Below are 25,396 nucleotides of genomic sequence, written 5' to 3'. Positions count from 1 at the left end.
GTAGAAGTAAATAGATAAACATTTCTTTAATGTTGCCAGAATCCCAAGTTCTTCCAGAAGATGAGAGCCTGATCCAATCATTGGCTACAATTGGTACTCACCTATCCACTTCTTCCTTCATGTAGGTTGTATAACTACTTCCATCATAGGACAAAAGTAATCCTCCATCACTCAGACGGTGCACATCCACCTCTACACAGGAACCATTCATGATCACCACATAGGAGTTAGGGGATTGCCGGGTCACCTATTGACCATCAAAAACAATTGGAGATGGACACTGTATCATTTCTAAGCAGAGCCCTGGAGATGACCACAGGATAACAGAATAAGAGAAAACACCAACCATTGTGAAAGTCCATGTGACATTAGTCCTGCCACTCTCCTTTATCCTTTTTTCTGACTTTCTCCCACTTCTCTGCTTTCTTCCTTTCCTCTAGTTATTTCTTAGACCTACTTAAGTAGTCATAGGTTCTACTTGGCTCCACTGGTGATAAACTCATCTAAAGCAGTTGTTTTTCCCTAATTTGAATTCACTCTTCAACCTCTTGCCTGAACACCAAGAGATTACATAGAACTTCACAGACCCTGTGCAGCATGAAGCTGGCTTTCATGGATTAAAATAACCCAAGGACAGGTTTTTAGTACAATACCATATGCCACCCAGGCAAATGTGTTACACCTGAAAATGTCCAACCACCTTTAAACTCTTTTGATAATACTTTTTGGCTAACTCCTCAGAATGCCCCACTCAATCTTATCCCTTCTTACTTCCATTTTGTAAAATACAATTCAATCATTCTGTAGCCCAAATATTTTCTGTGCCTCCTCCCTTAAAATAAAAATGGACAGAATAGCAAGGATTAGGGTTCTCAGAGATGTACATACCTTCAGCACATACTTGGCTCCTTCATATATAAGCTCAACATCAACTGTGTTTAGGAGTGTGTGAGCAGGAAGGACCTGACCCCTGGAAAAACAGTTATGTGTCACACATCATCACATGGCTCTGAAAATCAAATAATCAAGTATAGTATAGTCTATTATTCTTCTCCATTTATTAAATAAATCTTGCCATACAAAAGGTTTTCCAGCAGGAAAGTGACATCATGAAAATGATGAGCTTCAGGGTTGCTTAAAAATCTAAGTCCTATTCCATTCTATGAATTATCTGGTCCATCCTGAGCCCCCATCCCAGTCTATATGATTTAAACTATTTAAATTACAAACTTTCTTAAATTCTTTCCTTCAGGCTTTAAAAGTAGAGCCCAGCAAATGAGTCTGATCAGTTAGCTCCAGATAGTAATTCAGTTTCCTACATGCCTGCCTAGCTGATGCTCTGACATAACTTAAGAGCTTTCACTATCTATCAGTCTATCATACCTTATTCTCAAGGGCTAATAAAAGCTACCTTATAAGATAATATATAAATAATATCTTACAAGAACTTCTCATTCCAAAGCCCGAGGAAGTATTGGGCAGCTCAGGGAAGGATCAGTTATCCAAGCATATATACCTTCTTAAGTTTTTATTCTTCATATGAAATTCCAGATAAAGTAAATAATTTTTTTCAATGTAGCCCCAAACAAAAATTCTAAACTACAATTATCCCCAAACCATTCTCTAGCTTCAGAAAACAAACAATTGCTTACAAACTGCTAGAATGCCCACATGCTCAATGACTGAGTAATGGTCAAATAAATTGTGTCACATTCAATGAATGGAATTCTACAATGTGATTAAGTCAGAATCTGGAAAGGCTTTTAAGAAATAATACAAAAGGAAAAAAGCAAAACCAAAAGTAGAAGGAATATATACTAACTACAACCTTATTTGAGGAGAAAGAAAAATCTAAATAAATTTAAATTTTTAATTGGGAATGTTTAACTTGAGAATTCAACCCTAAAACCAATATAAGTAATTGGGGTAAAGGATGACTAATCATAATCCTACCTCTCTAATGAGTGAAGGAAATTGGAGACACTGTTCCGAAGGCTCACATCTGCCACATGTAGAGCCCCACATACAACCCCCAACATGGTATCAGGACGCTCTGCCTAGGAGAAAGGAAAAGAAGGCAAAAAAAGAAAAAGAAAAAGAAAAAGAAAAAGAAAAAAAGCATGGTCAATTGGCACCTCTGCTTTTATTCCTCAAACCTAAAAAGCAAGTTCATGGTGGAAAAAAATTTCTATTAGAAGACTTTTCTTCTTTTATCCCAAATTAATAGGGGGACAGTGGTGTCACTATTTGCCTGATGCTAGGCCCATACACACTGTCTTCTGCTTCCACAGGATTTTTGTGTATACCTTGATGCCATTTGGTTAATGGAAAATGGCACCAATAAGAAGCAGAAAATAAACAGAGAAAGCCCCCAATGACCCTGAAACAAAGTTTCTCTTCTCCAAACTATCACATGCGTGGGCAGTGTATAAGACCCCTGGCTTTTTCCCAACCAAGCCAACACAACCTTAGACTCAACTTGCGATGGGAGCAGGTCAAGAGGAGTGAGAAGGAGGGAAAGAGTAATATTTCAATCCCACAATGCTGTTCTCAGGCCTGCTCTAGGAAGTGACCCAGGCATAGGGGAGGGGGGAATACGGGGCTATCTCAGCAGCCCCCACCTGTACTTTCTCGGCGATCAGCCTGTCCAGCCAGCCCGTATCAATGCGGTTATGCTGGAAGCTCTCTGTCTCCAGCAGCTTGATCAGGTACTCGACGGTAGTCCGGAAGTCTCCCCGGATAGAAAGCTCCTTCAGAGCCACTACCATGTTTCTGGAAAACAACAGGATCAGCCTCTGAGCACATGTTTAAGGGAAAAGAGAGGGAGGCCCCTGGCACAGAGGCAGGAATCCAATGCCCACTCAACCTTTCCTGGCCATGTGACCACTGGCTCTCTCAATTTGTCAGGTTCACCATCAACCCCAAAGAGGAGGGGAGGTCCCATATCACAAGTTCTCAAACTGACATAACCACAGATCCGTGACACACTGAAATAGGGCAACGTCAAAATCAGATGGGTTGCCCTGGTAAGGAATGACTGGCAAATCAGTCACTTTTGTGATAACAAGAAAATAAAAAAATATAGGCAGTCCCACTCTTATAAAAAATGTAATTCTAGCAATAAAGCAATAATTTCTTGGGGGGGAGGGAACAACCTTCCAAATCTTCCCTTTTATCACACTGATTTTCACTGCTTCATTCACTCAATTCTGCCCTCGCTTCTAGCTACCTCATTGCCTGCTTTGGCCAGCTTCCACAAGAATGACAGTGACCTCCCTCCCTTCTCTTCAGAGGCAAAGAGAGCAGTATGGGAAATAGCTATGCTGAACTGCTTTTTCAGCCCTTCTTTCCGCTCCCATTTCCTGTCCCCTGCATGGCTCATGAGTGAAGAGACAGGACAAAGGGGTATAATCAGAAATGAACATGCCATAAACATATTTATAACTAAGATGTTTTTTTACAAAGTTAATAGTATACCTACAATCAGATTACTTCATTCATACGATTTTTAGGGGTAGAAGAGACTTTCAAGAGCATCCAGTCCAGGGGCTTTTAACCATAGATCCATAAACCAAGTTGACTGGTTTGATACTTTGATAACTTTATTTCAGTATAAATCCCCTTTGTAATATTTTATATAATTTATGTATTTAAAAACATTCTGATGGATCCATAAGTTTCATGTGATTGCCAAAGGGGGATGAAGACTCCTCATCTAATCTAACCCTCTTGTTTCATAGTTAAGTAAATAAAGCCAGAGATGGTAAACAGCTTATCTAAGTCACAAGGCTGCCTCATGCCAGAACTAGACCCTGTTTCATTATGTCTCTCCATTCTCCTCTTAGTTCTTCATAATAATTATGTTTTTACTGAATTATCCTATTCTATAGCATTCTTGTGCTATGATTTGTTTAGCTGTAATCCATTCAGGAGGAGAATGGAGAGTAAAAACATAATTATTATATACATAATATATATAATAATTATTATGAAGAACTAAGAGGAGAATGGAGACACAATGAAGCAGGACAAAGAAAATAATAATAATAACAATAATAGTACTATATAAATGGGAAGTACAAAACCCTAAAAGGTAAATAATTATAATGATGAAACTTAAACTCAAATAAGATTTTAGAAAATATACCCTTTTGCTTTCTTTGCAGAATTGGAGGACTATGAGTGTAGAATATTATATACACATTATACTGTTGAGTTGTATTAGCTAGTTTTGTTCATCCATTTCCCACCCCCCCTTCCTCTTGATTCTTTGTCATAATAGATGGCTTAATAGCAAGGGAAGGGAGAATGGATATATTTGGAAATTTAGGAAATGTAAGGAAAAAAACAACATCAACAAAAATTTAAAAGCAAAAAAACCTTCACGATGACATGGTAATGGCTTTGTGGCTCCATAGTGGAATTTCAAATGGCATGTCCATAAAACAAATGGTATGAGAGTGATACTTAATAGTATTTTTTCTCAGCTGTTTAACACTAACCCTAAGCCTATGTATATGTTACATCTATTAAGTAAATGCTTAAAGAATGAATACTGAGCAGCTTAAGTGTAAAAAAAGCACTTGGACTTGAAATCAGGAAGACTGGAGTTCAAACATAACATTTACAAGTTGTGTGACCATGGACAAATTATTTAACCTCCCTGTCTCAACTTCTTGATGTATAAAATGGGGACAGTAACACCACCTTACCGAGCAAAAAATTACTATAACCTCATGGTGAGATGTTTGGAAAGTACAAACCTTAAAATATTAAATAAATGCTGGCTTTTATTGAGCAACTAAGTGGCATGAGGTCTGCTAGAGTGCTGGACAGAGAGTCAGAAAAACCTGAGTTTAGATGTTACCATAAGACACTTCACAGCTGTGTGACACTAGTAAAATCATTTCCTAGCCTCTCTGTGCCTCAGCACCTTCACTGCTAAAACAAGACTGGACTAGGTTTGACCTCTAAGATCCTTTGCAACTGTCAATTAATGATCTTGTGAGCTGCATGTTTGATTTGTCCTGACCTTGAAATCAACTAAAAGCGCAAGTATTTTTCTCAATTGCTGCACTTCCCCTATATGTATATGTATTTTATTATTTTTATTTATTATTGTATATATAAAAATTATTTTTTTAAAAACAAAAGTGTAAAATTTCACCTTTCTCCCCATTATGTTTCATTTTATAATTTTTTTAACCTTAAGTCCTGGCTAAGGTATATTTTTCAGTCATAAAAAAGTCATCTTAAGACATTAGATATCTCTTGTTTTGATCCATCTATAACCTTTATATGTATGACATCTCCTTTATTTAAATCTAGGATAAAAATTTTAGCCTATTTTTTTTTCTCTATTCTCATACCCAAAAAGATATTTTTTGGTTCTTTTTGCAATAACTTTTATTTTTCCTTTAAAAATTATTATTTCTTTTTTCTCCCTTATATGGCACCTATATTTAAAAGAAAAAAAAATACCTGGTAATAAAATATTCAGTCAAACAAAACAAATTCCCTAATTAGCAATGTTCAAAACCAAGTTTCATTCTGCATCTTAACTCCATCACTTCCTTTTCAGAAGTAGGTAGCTCAGTTCATCACTGCTGCTCTAGAATCATGATTGGTCACTGAGTAAATCAGTGTTCTGAAGAACTGCCAAGCCCAGCTCTCTTCTCCTTCCTAATGATCTATGCTAAAAGAAGTGGTCATCTTTAGTTAAGCTCCTCTGTATTTCCACCTCCAAAACCAGTTAGAATCAATGAGGAAAAATGACCCAGAGAAATTTAAAATAGATTGCCCAAGGTTACGCAGGTAGTATATATAAGAACTAGAATTTAAACCAAGATTCTAACAACAAATCTGTCACTTTCTAGTTTTCTAATACACACCTGTATCATACCATCCACTTTGAAACAATTAAATTAATAAGTCAAACCAAGAAATTACTAGCTTCTATGCTTTGGGAAGAAAGAACGTCTCTCAGATATCCAGATATCTAAAGTCACCACAACCAGCATGCCCCATGCATTTCTGAACTCATCTATTGCCTCCTTCAATCCAAGGAACCTAGACGCTAGTCCACTGATAATATCACTAGTCTCTGGATTACCATAGCTTTTTTTACAAATGTTCTCCACCAAGCTTTGCCAGTCTGCTTGGAATTTCATAACACAAAAATGTCTACTTAATATTTGATGTCATTCTATTCCCTTTTGCCACATCCAGGTTCCTCCCTACTATAGAATAAGGCATACTGTTCCACTATCTGATTCCACTTATATGTCCTATTCTACAAGTCACAAAAATATACTTTCCATCAGATTTGCCTCTTTAGGCCCCAGCACAGCTCACTTTCTCATACTATGGTGGCAGTACTATACACATATCTGGAGCATGGCGTTTACTGTTGGCTTCTTTCTTGGATTGTTTCTACTGAAATTCAGCACTATCATTATTCTAGGATATTTATCCTGATGCATATATATATATATATATATATACCTATATGTAGAAATATGGAAGCAATTTTACTTTCTTTTGTGCTTTTTGGTTTAAAATACTTTTAAACGTGTTTTTGGAAATATTTTTATTCATGTCTTTTATATTTACACCACAGTCACTTCTAGATGCTGAGTGCTCCCTTAATTCTTCCCCCCCAGGATCTCTTTCAACCAAGAAAAACAAAAAGGGAAACCACCTGACAATGTAACATTGGATGTAACATTCTGTTTTTGTAGTAACTTGCTCTCCTTACATGAGAGAAGAGATATTGTTACATTATCTGTTTTTTAGAAAGACTAGTTTATTTACTCAAATCTGGTTTCCTTTTAAAAATATTTTCATTACCATTCATTGGAGTAGTATCATTAAACACAATCTTTTTGGGATTGTTTATTTCATTCTATCAAATCATACAATTCTTCCCAAGTTTCTCTGAATTTTTCATAGCCACAACATTTTTCATAGCTTAATTCCTTTACAGTGTATGAGTATACACTGTAAGTTTTTGCAGCTGATTGCACAATGGATAAAGCATTGGGCCTGGTGTCAAAAAAGATCTGAAATAAAATCTGACATCAGATGCTTATTAGTTGTCTGATTTTGGAGAAGTACCTTAATTTCTATTTTACCAATACATGTCTACCAAATCTTTTTATTAGGTTTGTGAGACTCCCAGGAAATTGGATATGCTGCATTGCTGGCCCACCATTTTTACATATTAAGCTGTAATTCAGAAATATTTGTTGTTGTTATTGTTGTTGTTCAGTCATTTCAGTCATGTCCAACTCTTCATGACTATAATGGGGGATTTTCCATAGAGATACTGGAGTAGTTTGTCATTGTCTTCTTCAGCTCATTTTACAGATGAAGAAATTGGGGAAAACAGGATTAAATTACGACTAAAAGTACAGCTAGTAAATGTCAAGAGTCATATTTGAATTCAATAAGATAAGTCTTTCAGATTTTGGGTCCGGCATTTTATCCATTGTAATACCTAGCACAAATGTGAAATAACCTAGAAAAGATGCATTCTTCAACCCTTCTGTTTTTACTCAGTGCATGACTAGATTCATCTCTTTTGAATAGTAATTTTGGAAGGCCTGTTTTATGATGCTTCACTCATTACTGGTAAATCAAAGAACTGCTCAAAGTCATGTGCTTTTAACATATACATGAGACACCAACTGAAAGAACCATACTGACTGTGGTTTTTTAATAAGTTAACTGCTTTTTTTAGTAATCCAACAGAGCACAATTGTGCATTCTCCACAACTTTGCAATTAGTAAAGATTTAAGCTTTAATAACTTCAGAATTATAAATGCTACACTTACCCCCCCCCCAAAAAAAAGTAAAAGAAAAATCTAAAAAAAAAAAAAAAATCTAAGAAAAACTTTAAATGTATTGTTGTGTTTCTTATAAAAATTCCACACAACTACTGTCTTATAATATACAGTATTCTAGTTGATTTTCCAACTCTGTAAATATCTTCTCCAGTTGTTATTCATTAACTAGCAAAAGGACAGCATTGGTAAACACACCTTAAGTTCTCCCACAGATTAGGTTTTAATGCACATACAATAGTCCTGACATGACCCTAAAAGTTTGGAGGAGTTATACTTCTGAAGTTATTAGAGCTTAACAATACATCAAGACTTTGGAGACAGCCACGTCCCTATATGCTTCAACTAGGCTATCTAAAAACGTACTTTTGTGAAAAACTCCAAGTTCCCAGTATAACTGAATACTTGAATACAGCACTTGAATACTTACGAAATGGCTTCCTCTCGGTTTTCTCCCCAGGAGAAGCAGTGACCAAATTGAGAATCTGCAAACTCGTGAAGTCCACCTGCTGCAGCAACACTGAAATATCCCCATACATTCTTATTGCTGCGGAAATTCAATTCCTGGACTGTTCCTGAACTGGGCTTAAAACCCTGTAAGAAGATGGTGAATATAAAAGAAATTTTAGTACATTCCCAGGAAGAAATTTTCTTAGCATTTGGCGTCTCAAGAAGCAGCCTTGAAGGAAGATGTGTGTAGCCGGTGATACGGCCAGGAAGTAGGTCTTCACATAAATATGAGCAGGCAGGACTCAATCTAAACCTTTCTGTTATCTTCTCCACTAGAGCAAAATGTACATACTGAACACTGTGAGTTAGTAAGCTCTCTTTAATTACCTCATCAGGATTCTCACTAGTGATCCGAGCAGCAATGACATGACCCCTCGGGGATGGGACATGAGCAGAGTTTTCAAAATCAATGGGGACATCTCCCCAAGGTGAGACTCCATACATCATTCGGATATCCTTAATTCTGTACAGAGGAATACCCATGGCAATCTGAAGGAGAACAAATTATGTGTGAGGAAGATCATTCATGATTGCTTTTTCTATGAACTTAGAAGTTATCACACTATCCACATAACTCTTCTACCTCAGAAATCATTCCATATCCTTCCTACAAAACTCTATTACCTTTTTATGGGCATGAATTGCACAAATGATGAACATTAGGACTTATTCAAAATTACTCCAAGTTGACTTGGCATCACTATGCTTAATAATTGCCCCCATCTTCTCATAACCCAAATTCACCCTGGAATATCAAAGGTAAACCTAACAGATGCCACTGCTTCCTTTTTGAGGTCAAAAAGTCATTCTAAACTAATAACATTGTATTCATGGTAGAAATAGGAATTCTAAATACACAGATTATAATTAAGTAAAAAAATATGCATGAGGACACAATTTTAAGAATCCAAAGAAAATATACCCTATATAAGTTTAATTATAAAACAGATTTAAAAAAATAATAAGAAAAAACAACATAAAAGAAAAAGCATACGACTATACAATACTCCCAGCAGACACCAGGGTAGTATTCAGAAACTGGCCAGGTAAATCTGGCAGAACCTAACTGCACTATCACTTCTCTAAATCCCACAAACCTGTGAAAGAGCAAGTTTTGCTTTCTTCTCAAAAACCAGAACCTGAGATGCTGCAGAGCACATTCTGAAGAACAGGAACATATAATGAAATGAACATTGAACATGGAGTCAGAAATTACAGAATTGATTCCCAGATGATTACTTTCTAGCTAAGATTTGACTATGGCCATGTCATCTCAACTCTCTGGCCTCAGTTTTCTCAGCTGTAAAATGAGAATATTACTCTTATTACCTTTCTCACAGAGGTACTGTGGGAGGAAAGTGTTTTATAAACCATTTGAGAATGTAAGCTATTGTTATTGTTTGGTTACAAATACCACCTAGCTCCTTCATTAGTTATGGTGGCCTTCCCTAGCACATTAAAGCAATTAAGAGACCAAAGCTGTCAGAAGTAACCACCAAAAAGTGTAAAAGAAAATAACTTTAGAAAGACAAAAGAATTCAGACTATGAATTCAGGAATCCATGCCAGCCACAGAGAGGTAAGCAATCAGAGATGTAGAATGAGACACACTTGGACATACCAATGTACTGAACAGTTTTGCTTGACTACACTATTTCTATTAGAGATGCCTGGGAGTTAGAAGGTAACAATAAATGCAACAACAACAAAAACACAAAAATAAAGCACTTAAAAATACATAGTAGAAGAAAAACTCAAGAGACACAAACTGGGGAATTTCATTACTACCATATTAAATTTAATAGACATTTCCCTTTAAAACAACAGTGGAGGCAGCTAGGTAGTGCAGCACCAGCCCTAAAGTCAGGAGGACCCGAGTTCAAATTTGATCTCAGATACTTAACACTTCCTAGCTGTGTGACCCTGGGCAAGTCACTTAGCCCCAACTGCCTCAACAAAGGGGATGGGGAGGTGGGAGAGTATATAATTGGAAGTTTACAGTGTTATATACAACCCTATTTTTTCATTTCTTTGTATACCAAAATGTTGATTTTGCAGATGCTAATGAGTAAGTTCATAATAAAAAAGAGTATTTATAGTAATAAGTATTTTCCAGGACTCACTCTCCAAGTCTTAGAAATATAAGAGGTACCTTATGTATCATCCTTGCCAGAAAATACTCAGGCTACCTCTGCATTCTGACATGCAACCAAGGCAGAAGATCAACTAAGAAATATTCAAGAGGATCACTGGTGCCAAACATAAGGATCTTCTTTCTGTAGGAGTTTTCCATATATTACTAACAATTAAATATAAATCATTTTTGTTGTCATGCTTTCTCATGACCTGAATTATGGAATGATCCCCTAAGAAATACAAATCTAATTCTAAGAAATACAAGTCTAATTCTCAGGTACCTAGGTCTGGCATTTCAAAACTTGCCTGCGTTTCTAGTCTTATCAGGGAAAACAAGTTACCCCTACATTATATACAAAGAGCACAAGTCATAAATCTCAAAATTGCACAATGTAACTAAGTTGAATACCACAAAAGATTCTGATCCCTTCCTATCAGACACTGGAAGAGCCAGTTCTTCAGTTATTGCTGACATTCTCGGGCTCCCCTAAGGACTCATCAAGCCCAGGAGTACTGGGACTCACCTGGAGTTGTGCCGCTGGAAGGTTGACATCAGCCACCATCTCCGTACAAGGGTGCTCCACCTGCAGCCGCGGATTCAGCTCCAAGAAGTAGAAGCTGCCATCCTGGCTGTAGAGGTACTCCACAGTCCCAGCACTGACATAACCTACCATCTTGGCAAGTTTCACAGCACACTGAAGGACAAAGTCATGATAAGCAAATTCAAGAACCCTATTATATCCAAAATCCAGTCCTTTTCTGTTTCCTTGAACTACCTCAAAAATTCAATACTTCCAAATATATAAGGGTTCAAAGATTTCTAGCTATACAAGGGCAAATTTTTTTTTCTCCACTCTGACCATAATCTAGAATCTAAAGCTGAAGGAGGGCACAGAGATTTGTTTGTTCACACTTTTACAATATAAAGCTGCCACACCCCATACTTATGTAAAAGCAAAGCATAGGACAATATAGGTCAACTCACCAAAACACTATTTATCTGGCTAGTTTAGAGTCCAAAGAAAAGGAGAAAATGAGGGCAGCTAGTTGGTGCAGTAGATAGAGCACCAGGCCTGAAGTCAGGAGGACCTGAGTTCAAATCTGGCCTCAAACACGTAACACTGCCTAGGTGTGTGACCCTGTGCAAGTCACTTAACCCCAATTGCCTTAGTAAAGGGGGGGGAAGAGAGGGGAAGGGAGGGGGGCAGGGGGGAAGGAAGGGGGAAGGGGAGGAGGGGAAAGGGAGGAGGGGAGGGAGGGGGAAAGGGAGGAGGGGAGGGAGGGGGAAAGGGAGGAGGGGAGGGAGGGGGAAAGGGAGGAGGGGAGGGAGGGGGAAAGGGAGGAGGGGAGGGAGGGGGAAAGGGAGGAGGGGAGGAGGGGAAAGGGAGGAGGGGAGGGAGGGGGAAAGGGAGGAGGGGAGGGGCTAGAAGGGGGGGAAGGAAGGGGGGAAGGGAGGGTGAAAGAAAAAGAAAAGAAAAGGAAATTACTTCTGATTCACTATATCAGGTTTTCCAGTCTCCAGTATTTTGCTTTGTCTTTTGGGATGAAATTTTTCTGATTTAAAAAAAATGGAAACTATGCATCTTAAACATGCTTAGAAAACTATTCTAAAGAAGGTGGACACTGAGGTAAATTCTAGACTGCACTGGTAATTGTTTTCCAATTCTTAGGAGATCAATGTGAAGAAAGAAATACAAGACTCTCTTTAATTTGTAAGGCCCAAACTCAAATAGTTATTCTGAAAGATAGGACCACCTTTCTAGCATAAAACTCAAATATGTTTTTTGGGGGTAGACAATTTCTTCACAAAAGAAAATCACACCCCCTCCAAATATCATGACTTTTTGTGGACAAGAAGTTATCTTGGGGGCAATAAGATGATAGGCATCCTACACTTAGCTAAGCTTGCCTTTGAACAACAGACATAATCTGCTGTCAAGTTCCAAAAAACTTAGTATATCTGGAAAAATATAAGAAACATTAAATATTATTAGGGTTCTTCTCCCTTTTAACCTATCTTTTCCCAGCCACAGGAATACAGTGTTAAAGAATATATACATTTTTAGAAAGACATGTTTGATGGCTGAATTGTAAGAATAACAACAAAGTTCTAATATCCTACTTTTTTTGCTTCTCAAAAAAAGCTAATACAAGATAAAGCATCTCTAGGTTCACTAAATGAATTTCTGTGCTTTTCTGCACATTTATCCATAGAAATAGTATGTTCACCACCTCCTAACCCCCTGGAATCACATACTTACTCTCATGCCTCCACACATGCATACACTCACCTGTTCCATATGCTCAAATACTGCTGGAGTTGCAATAGTGGCAGGAGCCTCTTCTATGATCTTCTGGTGCCTTCGCTGCACAGAGCAGTCACGACCAAACAAGGAGATTGCATTGCCATACTGATCTGCTAAGATTTGCACCTCCAAGTGACGAGACTGTTTGGCTAATCTCATCACAAAGATAGGGGACCCAGGAACTTCAGCTTGAACCTAGTACAGATAAGGAAATGATTACCACCTCACTCTTGTACATTTCTGTTCACTGGCACAGAGAACATTCAGGAGGAAATTCACTCTCCCCGATGCATATCTGCATCTTTTCATCAGTTTCTAATCTTAAAAAAGTGCCTAAATCCCAAAAGTTAAGTTATTTCCACACCATCACATATTCCTGCATCAGAGGCAAGACTTAAATCTAGATTTTCCAAGCTTCCAAGTTGATTCTCTATCCATTATACTATGCACTCTCTAATAAAAGCATTTTTGCTACCATGATAAAATTCTTCTTCACACCTCTTTAATAGGCTATATTCCCAGTTAGATATCCAATAAATCAAAAGGAATATTATAAGACAAACATTCATGCAAACTATAAGGAGAACAGGAATACAGAGTGGAAAATAAGCCATGTCTCATACCAAGAAATAATCCTGCAGCCACCAGAACAAAGCCGAAGCCAAGGTTCTAGTTTCTATAGCCCAAATGAGAGCCTATAGTCCAAAGGACTTCCTATATCCCAAATGAGACACTATGTGCTCTCATATTTATCACTATGTGGTAAACTGGTAGAGCACTTGATGCCTTTCCTAAATCTTTTACATGCATTTTTTTCAATTATTTCTACAGTTACCTTTAACTCAATAAATCTTTAATAACTGTCTTTGAAACATACTAATCTAAGCAGAGAATTAAGTGTATACTACCTGTCTGAAGAGGTTAGGAAAGTCATCAGCATTGTTCACTTTTCTGATTCCCTTTCCTCCTCCTCCTTCTGAAGCCTTGATCATAACTGGATAACCAACTTCTTCAGCTGCCTAAAAAGAGGAAAGAGAAAAAAAAAAGAAAAGCTCAGAGAATTAAGTGCGAAGAATAAGGGAAGAAGGATAAGGTGGGGAAATTATTCACAAGGATACAAATTGTTCAAATGCATCAAATGCAGGCCATCTTTCCTATTTTAACAAATGTAACTGCAAATGCTCTTAGTCAAAACCAGCATAAAAAAGACAGCTATGATCTAAATTAATCTTAATAAACACATTATCAGAATTTTTTCCACATTTAACTGTCATCAGATGCAGAAAGACATTAAAACAAGGAGATATCAAGAATTTATTCAAAGGCTGCCTTCACAGAATTCACAGTACAAAAACAATAGGTAGTGCTTATACAGTACTTTAAGGTTTGCCAAGTACTTTTTACATCTTATCTCTTATGATCCCACTAACAACCCTGAGAAGCAGGTGCTATTATTATCCTCATTTTATAGGTAGGCCCAGGTTTACACAACTAGGAAGCATGTGAGGCAGAATTTGACTTAGGTCATCCTGACTCCAAGTCCAGCACTGTATTCACTGTGCCATCCAGCTACTTCAAGAATCAAATTATCAAAGGGATTTAACTAGACATTACATTTAATAAGAAGTGAAAATAAATTTAAGGAAAACTTCAAATTTACATTTTACCTATAAGGCAACAGGTTCAAGTAGAGAATTAGATGCTCAACCTATTCTTTATTATTTGAATTTCATCTTAAATGGGACTATAATGCTTTCTTTGATAAATTAACATTTGTAATTGAAATAGAACTACATAATATATTTCTCTTTTTTTGTAAACATCTGCAAAAGATAGTAGTTCCTTTATATTATAGATGGTAAATGGAAGAGAGAAAAAGGAAAAGCAGTTATTATTGAGCTTCTGCTTTGGCTTCTGTTTCTGCCTTCACCTCCTGCTGCTATTGCTTCCAGCTTCACTAAGCCAAGTTGGGTTAGAAGTTGAGCTTTATAGCTACTGAATGGATTTAAACAAGAATCAATGAGTAATCAAAAAAATTTTTGACAATTATAGCAAAGAAAGACAATTAGATATATAGTATTTAACTGATATTAGAATGTTAATTTTTTTATTAATTAACAGCATGGTTAAGGTGAAAATAAAATAAGACAATGGTTTAAGCATCTAGTATTCACCTTAGATCTAGTAACATATAAATTAAATGAGTCTATATCTTTTAAGGAAATGATATATTATTCCAAATTAGAAACCTGGATCATCTAATTAAAATCTGGGTCTCTTCTATTAGCTAAGAAGAGAAATAACCCTAAAGAGGAAGGACTAAGTAGCCCCATAATTCCTCTGAATTCAGAACCCGGCATCTAAGAAACAATGGCATGTGTAGACACACAGTTAGTTGCAAAAATAATTTTAATTGTCTAGATAAACTAGAAGCTATTTCTATACTCTACCCCTGAGAAATCACTCCCCTCTAATCTAATATGATAATTTACTAATTTGTCCAGCCTCCTACAAGAAAGCAGTCTGACTGTAGTGCAAATGTGTATATTTTAAGTGCATTCTCAAACCTCCAGATTCTTGAGCCTATTCACAGACAGCTGAAAGGTACTACTCCCTAGATTTTGCAACCTACCTGCAACCCAGCATCAACATCCTTCACATAACCTTTCTCATATAGATCCTGAGGAACATTCAAAATGCGCTTTGAAAAATCACTCTCTTGCCAGTCCATACGAAGACCTGTTAATATACAAGTAACCATAGAGTCATTGCAAAAATAAGCAATCTTTAACAAGTGAGTCTTGTACAATTTTCTGTCAGAGCTTCTTTAAAATTCTCTACGACACAAAGGAAAATAATAAGGAGTTCTATCCTTGGGGTTGGCAATCTTTCTTTAATCACAGCAGATATTGCTCACGAACACAGGTCAACATAGAAGACAATTTCACCAAAGTCAGTAACCTTGTAACTTGGTTTCCTACTTCATAAAAGGGCCAAGGAGATAGAAAGTTACCTTTAAAAATACATGATCACACAAAACAAAAGCATAGGTGACTTCTCACAGGAACTTGGCAGGCAAATACCTTCTCTTTATGCATTTCAGGCCTATTCCTGGGGCAGAGTTCTGGGGAATAATTCAATCTTTATGGGCCCTTGGAAATGGAAATGGCAATTTTATTGGTCTCAACAGAGCCATGATTCCATGCTCCCTGAATGTTCCTATATTCGACAGCCACACAGGGAGTACTACAGCCTCTCAATTCAAACAAGAACAAATTCAACCTTTTCTTTTAAACTTTGGCTATTTGACCCAACGGGTCTGGAGAGATATAATAGTCCCCTCAAGAGAGCCTGGGTAAGCACATTCAGAATCTGCCTGAACACAAAGCAAGAAGAGAAGCTTGTGATGTTATCAATGATAATTTATATGCTAGTCTGTAAAAGATTTTGTAAGAATAAATCATTTTGTAAAACATATCGATCCTTTTTTATATAAAGAGAAACAGAAGGATGGAGTTGCTTCAAGTACGAAAAGCAAAACACACAAAAGAAACACAATAGAAAACACAGACTGACAAACATCTGAATATCCTGCCTTACATGATTGGCCTAGGGGATATCGAGTGTCCAGATGCCTTCTGGGGTAGGCCCAAAGTCTAAGATTCCCCACTCCACCCAATTCATTCCAATTCACTTAATACGTCAAGGCAAATACAGAACCAACCCACTTTCCCAAGGATCATGCAGAGCAAAGATGCCCCAAGACCACTCCAGATCACAGTAGAACGTCTAGGCCTTCTGGGTTCCAGACTCTTGGAAGGAATCAAGAATCACAAATGCTAAAACATGCCCCCATTCACCAACTCACTATCAGACAACATCAATAGATATAAAGCAGCACATGCAGTTTCTTAACCACCTAACATCCCGACAAACCTGGAACCCCAAGATAGAAATAAATAATGATATCTTACCACTACCACTCCAGGGAAGAGTTGGGATACCTGCCGTTTGAGCTACTATAGAAGAGGCAATCTTATCTCCCAGAGCCCACATGGCTTGGCTCGGAGGGCCTACAGACAAAAGAATACAAAATCATTCATCTTACTATTCATATCTTTCTATGTTTTCAAGTCAGAAAGTTATAAACACTTTAAAACCAACATTGAAGTTTTCAATGGAATCTAAAATACTAACTTCCAAACCAATATGATCAAAGATCACCTTTCTTTTTGAAAAGGTTCAATGAAGAAAGTTACAAAAACACCATGGGAATAGTCTTCATAGGCAACATGATATACTGAAAAAGAAGCTGGCCCACTGCGTGTCCTAACTCTCCAGTTGCATTGGGACAATGCAGCTTTTTACTTCCCCTTCCCTCCCTTCTTCCCTCCTTCTTTCTCTCTCTCTTTCTTTTCTTTTCTTTTCCTTTCTCTCCCTCTATCTACAAAGGGTATCCTACTTTTACTCTTCCTAAATGAATGTAAATTGTGATTGCTGAAATCTCCCAAGATATCTTGGAGTTGACCAGCTAGATTTCTTTCTTAAGGATAATGCCTTAAACCCAAATCATTGGATCTCAATAATTGGTCAACAAGAGGTATCAATCTAATTCCTACTTGGTCACTATTTGAGCCCAGAGGCCTCAGAGTAAATGTAAATAGCAATTGTTTCTGTTTTGGCCAAAACCTCTGAGTTTTCCTTCCCTGAGTGATTTTTTTTTTTTTGGACTACATAAAAAAGGCCATTCTTTGCCTCATTTCTTACCTAGTCTTAATCACTGAATGGGCATTGCCTCATTCAAACTGAGGCCTGGAAAAGACCTCAGCTTTAAAAGGTCATAGTCTCCCATTGCATCTGGAGCCATCTCCAGCTGTATTGACCTCTACTTTGTCAATGGACCCAGATAGCACTTAAAAAAGTAAAGTTGGTGATTTTGCACAGCCCTCCCCCACTTAAATACAATTCACTTGCAAATCATGTCATCATCTTCCTGATATCATGGTACTCTTCAAGAACCAAGGACAAACAACAATAAAAGTATAAAAAAAAGTCCTCTAAGTCTTAAAGCAAGAAGGCCAGAGTTCCAGTCTCACCAACTTCTCAGTGTCTCAATAACCTCCTCTGTAAATGGGAATATTGTTACTTTTATTAGCTACTTCTGACTTGGGAGAAAAGTGGGTCTATCAACCTTGTTATACAAATGTGAATTGTTTTTTAGCTATACCGTTTTAGATAATTTCTGTCTAAGACAGTAGAAAAACAGAAGGAAGATAATTATTTTCAACTAACACTTAGTACTAAAAATGAATGAAAGAATTATTGAAAAAGCATTTATGAACCATTTATTATGTGCCAGGCACTGTGCTAAATCCTGGAGATAGAAAAAAAATTTTTAAAGAAAAAAAGCGAAACCATTTCTACCTACCATCAATTAGCTTACATTCCATTAGAGTAAAATAATACATTAAAAGGAAAGAAAATCAGAAGGGAGTTTTCATTTTCTTCACTGACTAATGAACCTCTATAGTATCCTGAATGTTCCATTAGCATCTTCACTTAAAGCCCTCACATTTTTTTCCATGGTAAAGAGCAGAGTTTTTATCCTTGTTTTTATCCAATCAATACTTTCCAATTATTAAAGATACCTAGAGCATGAAATTATGGAAAGATCTCAGAGGAGAGAATGCAGATGGAAAAAAATTACATCTATGGAACTCTAATTGGGGAAACAGAGTTGATACAGAAAACAAGATATGACAAAAACATAACATACCCATAAAGGCAATGCCATTCTTTAAGAGGAGTTCAGGAAGCTTGGGATTTTCAGAAGCATGGCCCCATCCAGCCCATACAGCCTACAAAGAAACAAAGTAGAATTCTTTCTTTATAGTCATCCTGAAATTTTGCTATCTGATTGGCCTAAAGGCATATGATAAAACAAACAGCAGCAGCAATTGGGACATAAGTAAATGCTGAACTGAATCTCTGTGCTCAACTTGCCACAAGCTTCTGCAGGAAAAGCAATTCACTGTAGCAAATATAAGTTTACTATGATAATTTCTTCTAAGTATTAAAACTCCAGTTACTTTAGCTATTTTGAAGAGAATTTACTTCCTACTCTTTTATAAAACCTTTATAAGATCTTTCAAGAAATGTCTTTCACAGATTCAAACATTTTGCCCATGCAAATACACCTTTCTCTGAGTCTTTGTTTCTGGTTTTATACCAGGCCTATCAGTTCTACCCCTCTCCAAGTAGAAAGACTGCCAACATTTTTTTTTTTTTTTTTTTGCAGTGCTTCCTGGGGAAATGAAGCAACCTACACCAAGGCAGGACTGTAAACAAGACACTATCTCCAAGGCTGCCTCTCAAATGGTTATTATATGACTGTCAAAATCTAGGGTTAAAGTGAAAATGATATATGTAAAGTTAAAAGATTGTAACTATTTATATTAGCTTGAATTTTAATATAATGCCTTTAACAGTAATTAATTCTGTGAAATATAAGCTTCAACCACTCATTTAGAGCTTGACTCTAAATTATATTCCTCTCGCTACCATTTTGCTAACAGTGAGTTCATGTATCCTTTATAAGACAGCTTCAAATATTATCTACATAATCATTAAAGAATCAAAGCAGAGTACACAGAATGTTGGAGTTGGAAGAAAAAAGACCAGAATTCAAATCCAGCTTCTGGTATTCACTAGAAGGTGACCATGGACAATCAATATAACCACTTTGAGCTTCAATGTTTTCATCTATAAAATAGGAACAATAATACCTCCAGTACCCTGCATCACAAAGTTGTCATGAGGCTCCAATAAAATAATGTATGTAGAGCAAGGTGCAAAAGACACTATGAATATTGGCTATTATTATTATCATTGGGATGTAATATATGAGCTACATGCTTTATGAACAATTGATTCCCCCTTGATCCCAACAAAGTAATGTCATTTTGATCCACTTCAATAATCAACATGCTTTGCAGTGTTTATACTAAGCAATCCCTGAAATTGCTTCTGGCTCAAAGGTTCTGGGACTCTTAAGAACTTCCCTTTAAAAACTTCACTCACATGCCTGAGATGATGTAAAATTCAAGAGACAAATGAATGAGGTTATCGCAATCCTTTACAAACTCCTTATTTTCTTAGCATGTTAATGCTTTTGATTCATCTCACTCCCAGAGCATTCTCCCTTTTCCCTTATTCCTTAATTACTACCTATCACAGGAGATCAATACAATTCAAAGCCTTCTATTATCTAAGATCCTTCTGATATCAATGAAACTGTTTTCTGAGTTTGCTCTTCCCTTATGACTATCATGTCTGATGCCTATCATCTGAAGAGAAAGAACAGGTGAACGAATTCAGATTCAAAAAGACATTAACATCTCTTACTTGTACTGGGATCCTTTTAGCAATATCAAGAATTAGTTCCACATTTGCATAGTTGTTGTTGTTTGGTCCTCCAGGCACTGGGACATAGTGATCTGCCATCTTAATGTACTCTGAAAACACAAGCAGAGTAACACAAAGCATTTATTTGCTTTCACTGAGGAGTATAGAAATAATGCAAAAATAAAACTAAACTAAACTGTGTAATGAACAGAAATCACCATTAGTTCAGCAAAACCACTATTAACAGGGTCCTTTTTAATTGAAGTTCAACTTTCTCTCAATTTTTTCTTAACTGTTTAAGATGCCCAATACCAATGCCTCTCAAAACATTTTCACCATAGCATGATGAATAGAGCTGACCTTGGAAGTAGGAAGATCCAAGTTCAACTACTGCCATATAATATTGGGTAAATTAACTAAACCTCTCAATGCTGACACTGTTAAGTTAGAGAAATGATGCTGACCTATTTTTCTACAAGGAGTTTCACTGTCAAGGAACTCCCTATGCTAAACAAATCACAGATCTAGTCACTTTCCATATCCCTACACTCTGAACAGATTCATTTATATGAAGGGGCAGCTAGATGAATCATTGAGTAAGGCACTGAGTCTAGAATCAGGAAGACCTCACTTTATATTCAGCCTCACTTACTAACTGTGTGACCCTAGGCAAGTCAATTAACCTCTGTTTCCTTAGATACAGTGGAAAAAGAAATGGCTAATCACTACAGGATCTTTGCCATTCCATGTCCTGACATGCCATGGTCTATAGGTCACAAAGAATTGAACATAACTGAACAACAGGATTATGTCAGTCAGCTTAAGAGTGACCAATTATCAAACTTAATTACATCTATATTGGAGGGTTCCAGCATTACTATGAACAAGTTCTCTTCTATCTTCGAATTAAAATTTCACTCAAAGAATAGCTGGAAAAACCAAATGAGAAATGGCAAGTTGTTTAGGTGGCTAAGGAAAAGTTACTGGTAATTAGGAGCTAAATGAGCAATGAATGTTGACTAGTGTCAGAAAAATGGGGCTTGTAAGTTTCTAGGAAAGGAATCACTGGGGCCTAGATTGGAATCAATATAGAGTAAAGGTGAAAGATGATAGGAATTACCAGGAAGGACAGCGGAGCAACAAAAGAATGGAAGAGGGGGCTGAGTCATAGGAAGAAGCTACATTCTTTCCATCTCTTCTTGTTTTCTCTTTTCTCCTCTTCCCTCTCTCTTAGGCTCCTTTTCTCACTTTGCTTTTGCTTCCCTATTTTTACCCTAAGTATCCATACTTTAGAATTTGGAATTTTATATATTTATTAAAAGTGTTTGCTTATTTTTTTAACAGGAGGCAAATCCTACACACATATCAAATTGATAAAATCAAAAAGGGACAAAAGTTAACACTAGCAGGATTTTAGCCAGGAGTATAACTGAATTGCTGGAATTTTTTGGAGAACTACCAAGCAATAGCCAGAAATAAGAAAAATACTCATACTCCTTGAACTCATAAGCCAATTTTTGTAAATAAATCCTAAGAGTCAAAAGGTTTAAAAAAGTTAGCTATTCAAAAGTATCTATATCAAAATTATTTTCATTGACAAACCATTAAAAACAATGTAAGTATTCAACAATAGGTGAAGGACTGAAGATAACTTGGTTATAGACCAATAGGAAAACTGTATCAATGGTATAGATTGAGGCATGAAAGGAACAGAGTACATCATATAATGGAATATTAAATATGCTATCATTAAAAATGAAACATGAGTTATATAAATAAATTTGAAAAGATTTTATGAAATAATGCAAAGCAATCAAAATAGACCTGGAAAGACTCAGACTACCAAAAAAAATATGAATATGGGTGCGAATACAATAACAAAGTTAACAGAGAGAATAGAATAAGGGAGTACAGTAAGCTGTTATAGGCATCCTATATGTAGGAATCCATTTTTAGCATGTATCGTGCTATCTGTTTATTTGGCTTGACAGTTTAAGTCTATAAACATTCCTTTAAAATAAAAAACATAACTAACCATTTTATAAATTTCTTTTAAAAAAATCTAATGCGAGAACAATTTTATTTCATTTCAATAAGCATTTGCTAAATATTTTCATACTTAATTTAAATGAATTGAATAAAATAGAGGCTGTTTTAAAATATCTTTTCTTTATTCAAGGTTTCTATCATTTTTTTCTGAAATCGTCTTAGGCCAGAGAGTCAATGGGAGACTGGACCAGTTTGGACATCTCTCTCTCTTTCTCCCAATCACAAGCATTTATTAAGCACCTACTGTGTGCCAAGCACTATTCAAAGTACTTAGGATAAAAGAGGAAAAATAATTACTCTCTATTCTAAAAGTGCTCACAATCTAATCTATATTCAAAAAATGGCTTGGATTAATCTTAAATAAATTTGTTTTCTGACAATTAGGATAATCAGGAAAGGCTTCTCATGGAAAATGATAGCACATGAAGTGAGCTTTGAAAGAAATTCTAAGATTATAAGAGGTAGAACTGAAGAGGTAGTGAATTTTAGATATGAAGGGACATCCTGTTGAAAAAGCATAAAGAGAAGAAATGGGAAGTCAAATTTAAGGAATGTCAAACTGACTGATGTGATTAGACTAGTACACATAACATAGAACTAGAACAAAAGACTTTAAATGCGAAACAGTGAAGTTTTCAATTTATCCCAGGGGCAATGGAGTCAATGAAGTTTCTTAAGAAGGAGAACAACATGGCCAGATCTTTGCTTTAAAATACTTTATTTTACTAAAATACTTCTATTTTAGCAGTAATAATTGGGGAATGACCGAGCAAATTGTAGTATGGAAATGTGACAGTAGTATTATGCTCAAAGAAATGAAGAAATGATTTCAAAGAAATCTGGAAAAACGTTATGAGTTTCCTTTGATCCAGCAATGTCAGTACTAGGCTTATATCCCAAAGCAATCACAAAAGAAGGAAAAGGATCCACATGTGCAAAGATGTTTGGAGCAGCCCTTTTTGTGGTAGCAAGAACTGGAAATCAAATAGATGGCTACCAACTGAGGAATAGCTGAATAAGTTATGGTACATGAATGTAATGGAATATTATAGTTCTATAAAAAATGAAGAACAGTCTAATTTTAGAAAAGCCTGGAAAGACTAAAGTCAACTGAGAAGCAGGAGAACTCTGGACACGAGATTATGTGATGATCAATTTATCAAACTTAGCTCTTCTCATCAATACATTAATCTAAGACATATAGTAGACCTGGGATAGAAAATGTCATCCACATCCAGGAAGAGAGCTTTGGAAACTGAATAGAGATTGAAGCATAGTATTTTCACACTTTTTTTCTCATGATTTTTCCCTTTTATTTTGATGTTTCTTTCACAACATGATTAATATGAAAATATGCTTAAAGTAATTATACATGTATATCTTGCTTGCTAATTTGGGGAGGAAGGGAAAAAAATTGGAATTCAAAATCTTAAGAAATAAATGTTAAAAACTATTTTTGCATGTAATTTGAAAAATAAAATACTATTGGCAAAAAAAGATATGTATGAATTGATAAATATATACGTGTGTCCCAGCGAAAGAACTCTGAGAGATGACTATGAACCACTACATAGAATTCCCAATCCCTCTACCTTTGGCCACCTGCATTTTTTATTTCCTTCACAGGATAATCATACACTATTTCAAAGTCCGATTCTTTTTGAACAGCAAAATAACTGTTTGGACATGTATACTAATATTATATTTAATTTATACTTTAACATATTTAACATATATTGGTCAACCTGCCATCTGGGGGAGTGGGTAGGGGGAAGGAGGGGAAAAACTGGAACAAAAGGTTTGGCAATGGTCAATGCTGTAAAATTACCCATGCATATAACTTGTAAATAAAAAGCTTTAATAAATTTTTTTTTTAAATCATAGATGAAAAAATGTGTGTGTGTGTGTGTGTGTGTGTGTATGTATGTATGTATACATGGGTATAGGCAAGTGCCCTTTGATTAGTAGATGTCCTAATTCATTCCTATATGAACAAATACCCCAAACCTAGAATTTACCTAGCAGGTATCACTGCTGCCACCACCACCAAATGACTGTCTGGGGCTTTACAATTCAAGTTCCTCCACTACCTAACGTTGTATGTAGACCTTAAAAAGAGGAAAAGGAGGTCAAGGATTTAAGGCAGACAGAGCTGATACCTTACAACCTATTTCTAACATTCTAATTTAATCTCTAACCTGATAATTCCCTTAAAAGTTGTACCCAATGGCAAATCCAGACTAGGAAAGCCTGTCTTAGAAAGAACTCACAAACTTTTCTCAAGAAACATGGCGCCAAAAATGTCCAAACTTCCCTCAACAGGAAATAAACAGAAAATCAAATCAATTTTAAATCAAATGTTGAATTATTTCATCTCTGGGAAAAGAGATGAAATAATTCAACATTTGATTTCTTCTTTTCCCAGAAGAGATTTCCTTGCTCAATAGTGGAAGAAATGTCTAAAGGAACAGCATGGATGAGGTTAATACAAAGACTAAACTTTGATGTACTGTTTTTTTCTACCCCCAATTGTTTTATTGGCTCTCATAAAACAAGAAGATAGAGAAGATCATCAAAGAGTCAAATCTAAAGTGGAAACAATGTGCATATTAGGGAAAACTATTTTCTAATAAAAATGTCCTTTTCCTCTTCTCACAAGAGAACACAGCCAAACACCCTCCTGCTATTTTCCAAAGAAAATCCTAGATTTCCTTTCCTGTTTTCATCCCAAAGAGCCACAGAGTTACATATCTGCATTTGCTAATTGTCTCCTGTATCCTAGCATTAGCTGAGTTAAAAGCAAAAATACCTGAGTGGGTTCCAAAGCAAATACTTATCACTAAGTTGGCAAAAAAGCTTAAAGCCCAAATTAAACCCTGGGTAAACGTCTACCTACTTATACTTCAAACACAGGAATCTAACAAAGGACAAATTGGTTAATGTTTAAAATTAAAGTCCTGTATGAGTGAACAATATCTCATTTCAAAGTACAACTACTCCAAGATGTCTGATTCCATTTTTAAAAAGAAAAAAGAAAAGCAACATTCCATAATGATAGTGGGACAACTTTAAGGTTAAGACCTGGATTCAAGTACTCTCTCTGACATACACACACAGTGGCTATGTCACCATGGGCAAGCATCATTG

The 25,396-nt window shown here is 36.2% G+C and overlaps 1 protein-coding gene across 1 annotated transcript in view; it reads right to left on the bottom strand.

The window, feature by feature from the left end:
* The window catches only part of ACACA (acetyl-CoA carboxylase alpha), a 217,361-nt gene that overhangs the window by 156,256 nt on the left and 35,709 nt on the right, over nucleotides 1-25,396 (bottom strand). Inside the window, exons 4-16 of the mRNA XM_051994076.1 lie at nucleotides 20,201-20,310; nucleotides 18,573-18,654; nucleotides 16,771-16,869; nucleotides 15,429-15,535; nucleotides 13,705-13,815; nucleotides 12,782-12,991; nucleotides 11,015-11,185; nucleotides 8,683-8,844; nucleotides 8,276-8,439; nucleotides 2,622-2,772; nucleotides 1,954-2,057; nucleotides 889-970; nucleotides 102-247 (exon numbers count right to left, since the gene is read on the bottom strand). Coding sequence (XP_051850036.1) covers nucleotides 102-247; nucleotides 889-970; nucleotides 1,954-2,057; nucleotides 2,622-2,772; nucleotides 8,276-8,439; nucleotides 8,683-8,844; nucleotides 11,015-11,185; nucleotides 12,782-12,991; nucleotides 13,705-13,815; nucleotides 15,429-15,535; nucleotides 16,771-16,869; nucleotides 18,573-18,654; nucleotides 20,201-20,310 — 1,699 coding nt within the window. The remainder of the gene's footprint in view (nucleotides 1-101; nucleotides 248-888; nucleotides 971-1,953; nucleotides 2,058-2,621; nucleotides 2,773-8,275; nucleotides 8,440-8,682; nucleotides 8,845-11,014; nucleotides 11,186-12,781; nucleotides 12,992-13,704; nucleotides 13,816-15,428; nucleotides 15,536-16,770; nucleotides 16,870-18,572; nucleotides 18,655-20,200; nucleotides 20,311-25,396) is intronic.

This window comes from Antechinus flavipes, chromosome 4 (assembly GCF_016432865.1).
Source record: "Antechinus flavipes isolate AdamAnt ecotype Samford, QLD, Australia chromosome 4, AdamAnt_v2, whole genome shotgun sequence".
Taxonomy (NCBI): domain Eukaryota; kingdom Metazoa; phylum Chordata; class Mammalia; order Dasyuromorphia; family Dasyuridae; genus Antechinus; species Antechinus flavipes.
This window is presented reverse-complemented; position numbering and strand designations above follow the sequence as displayed.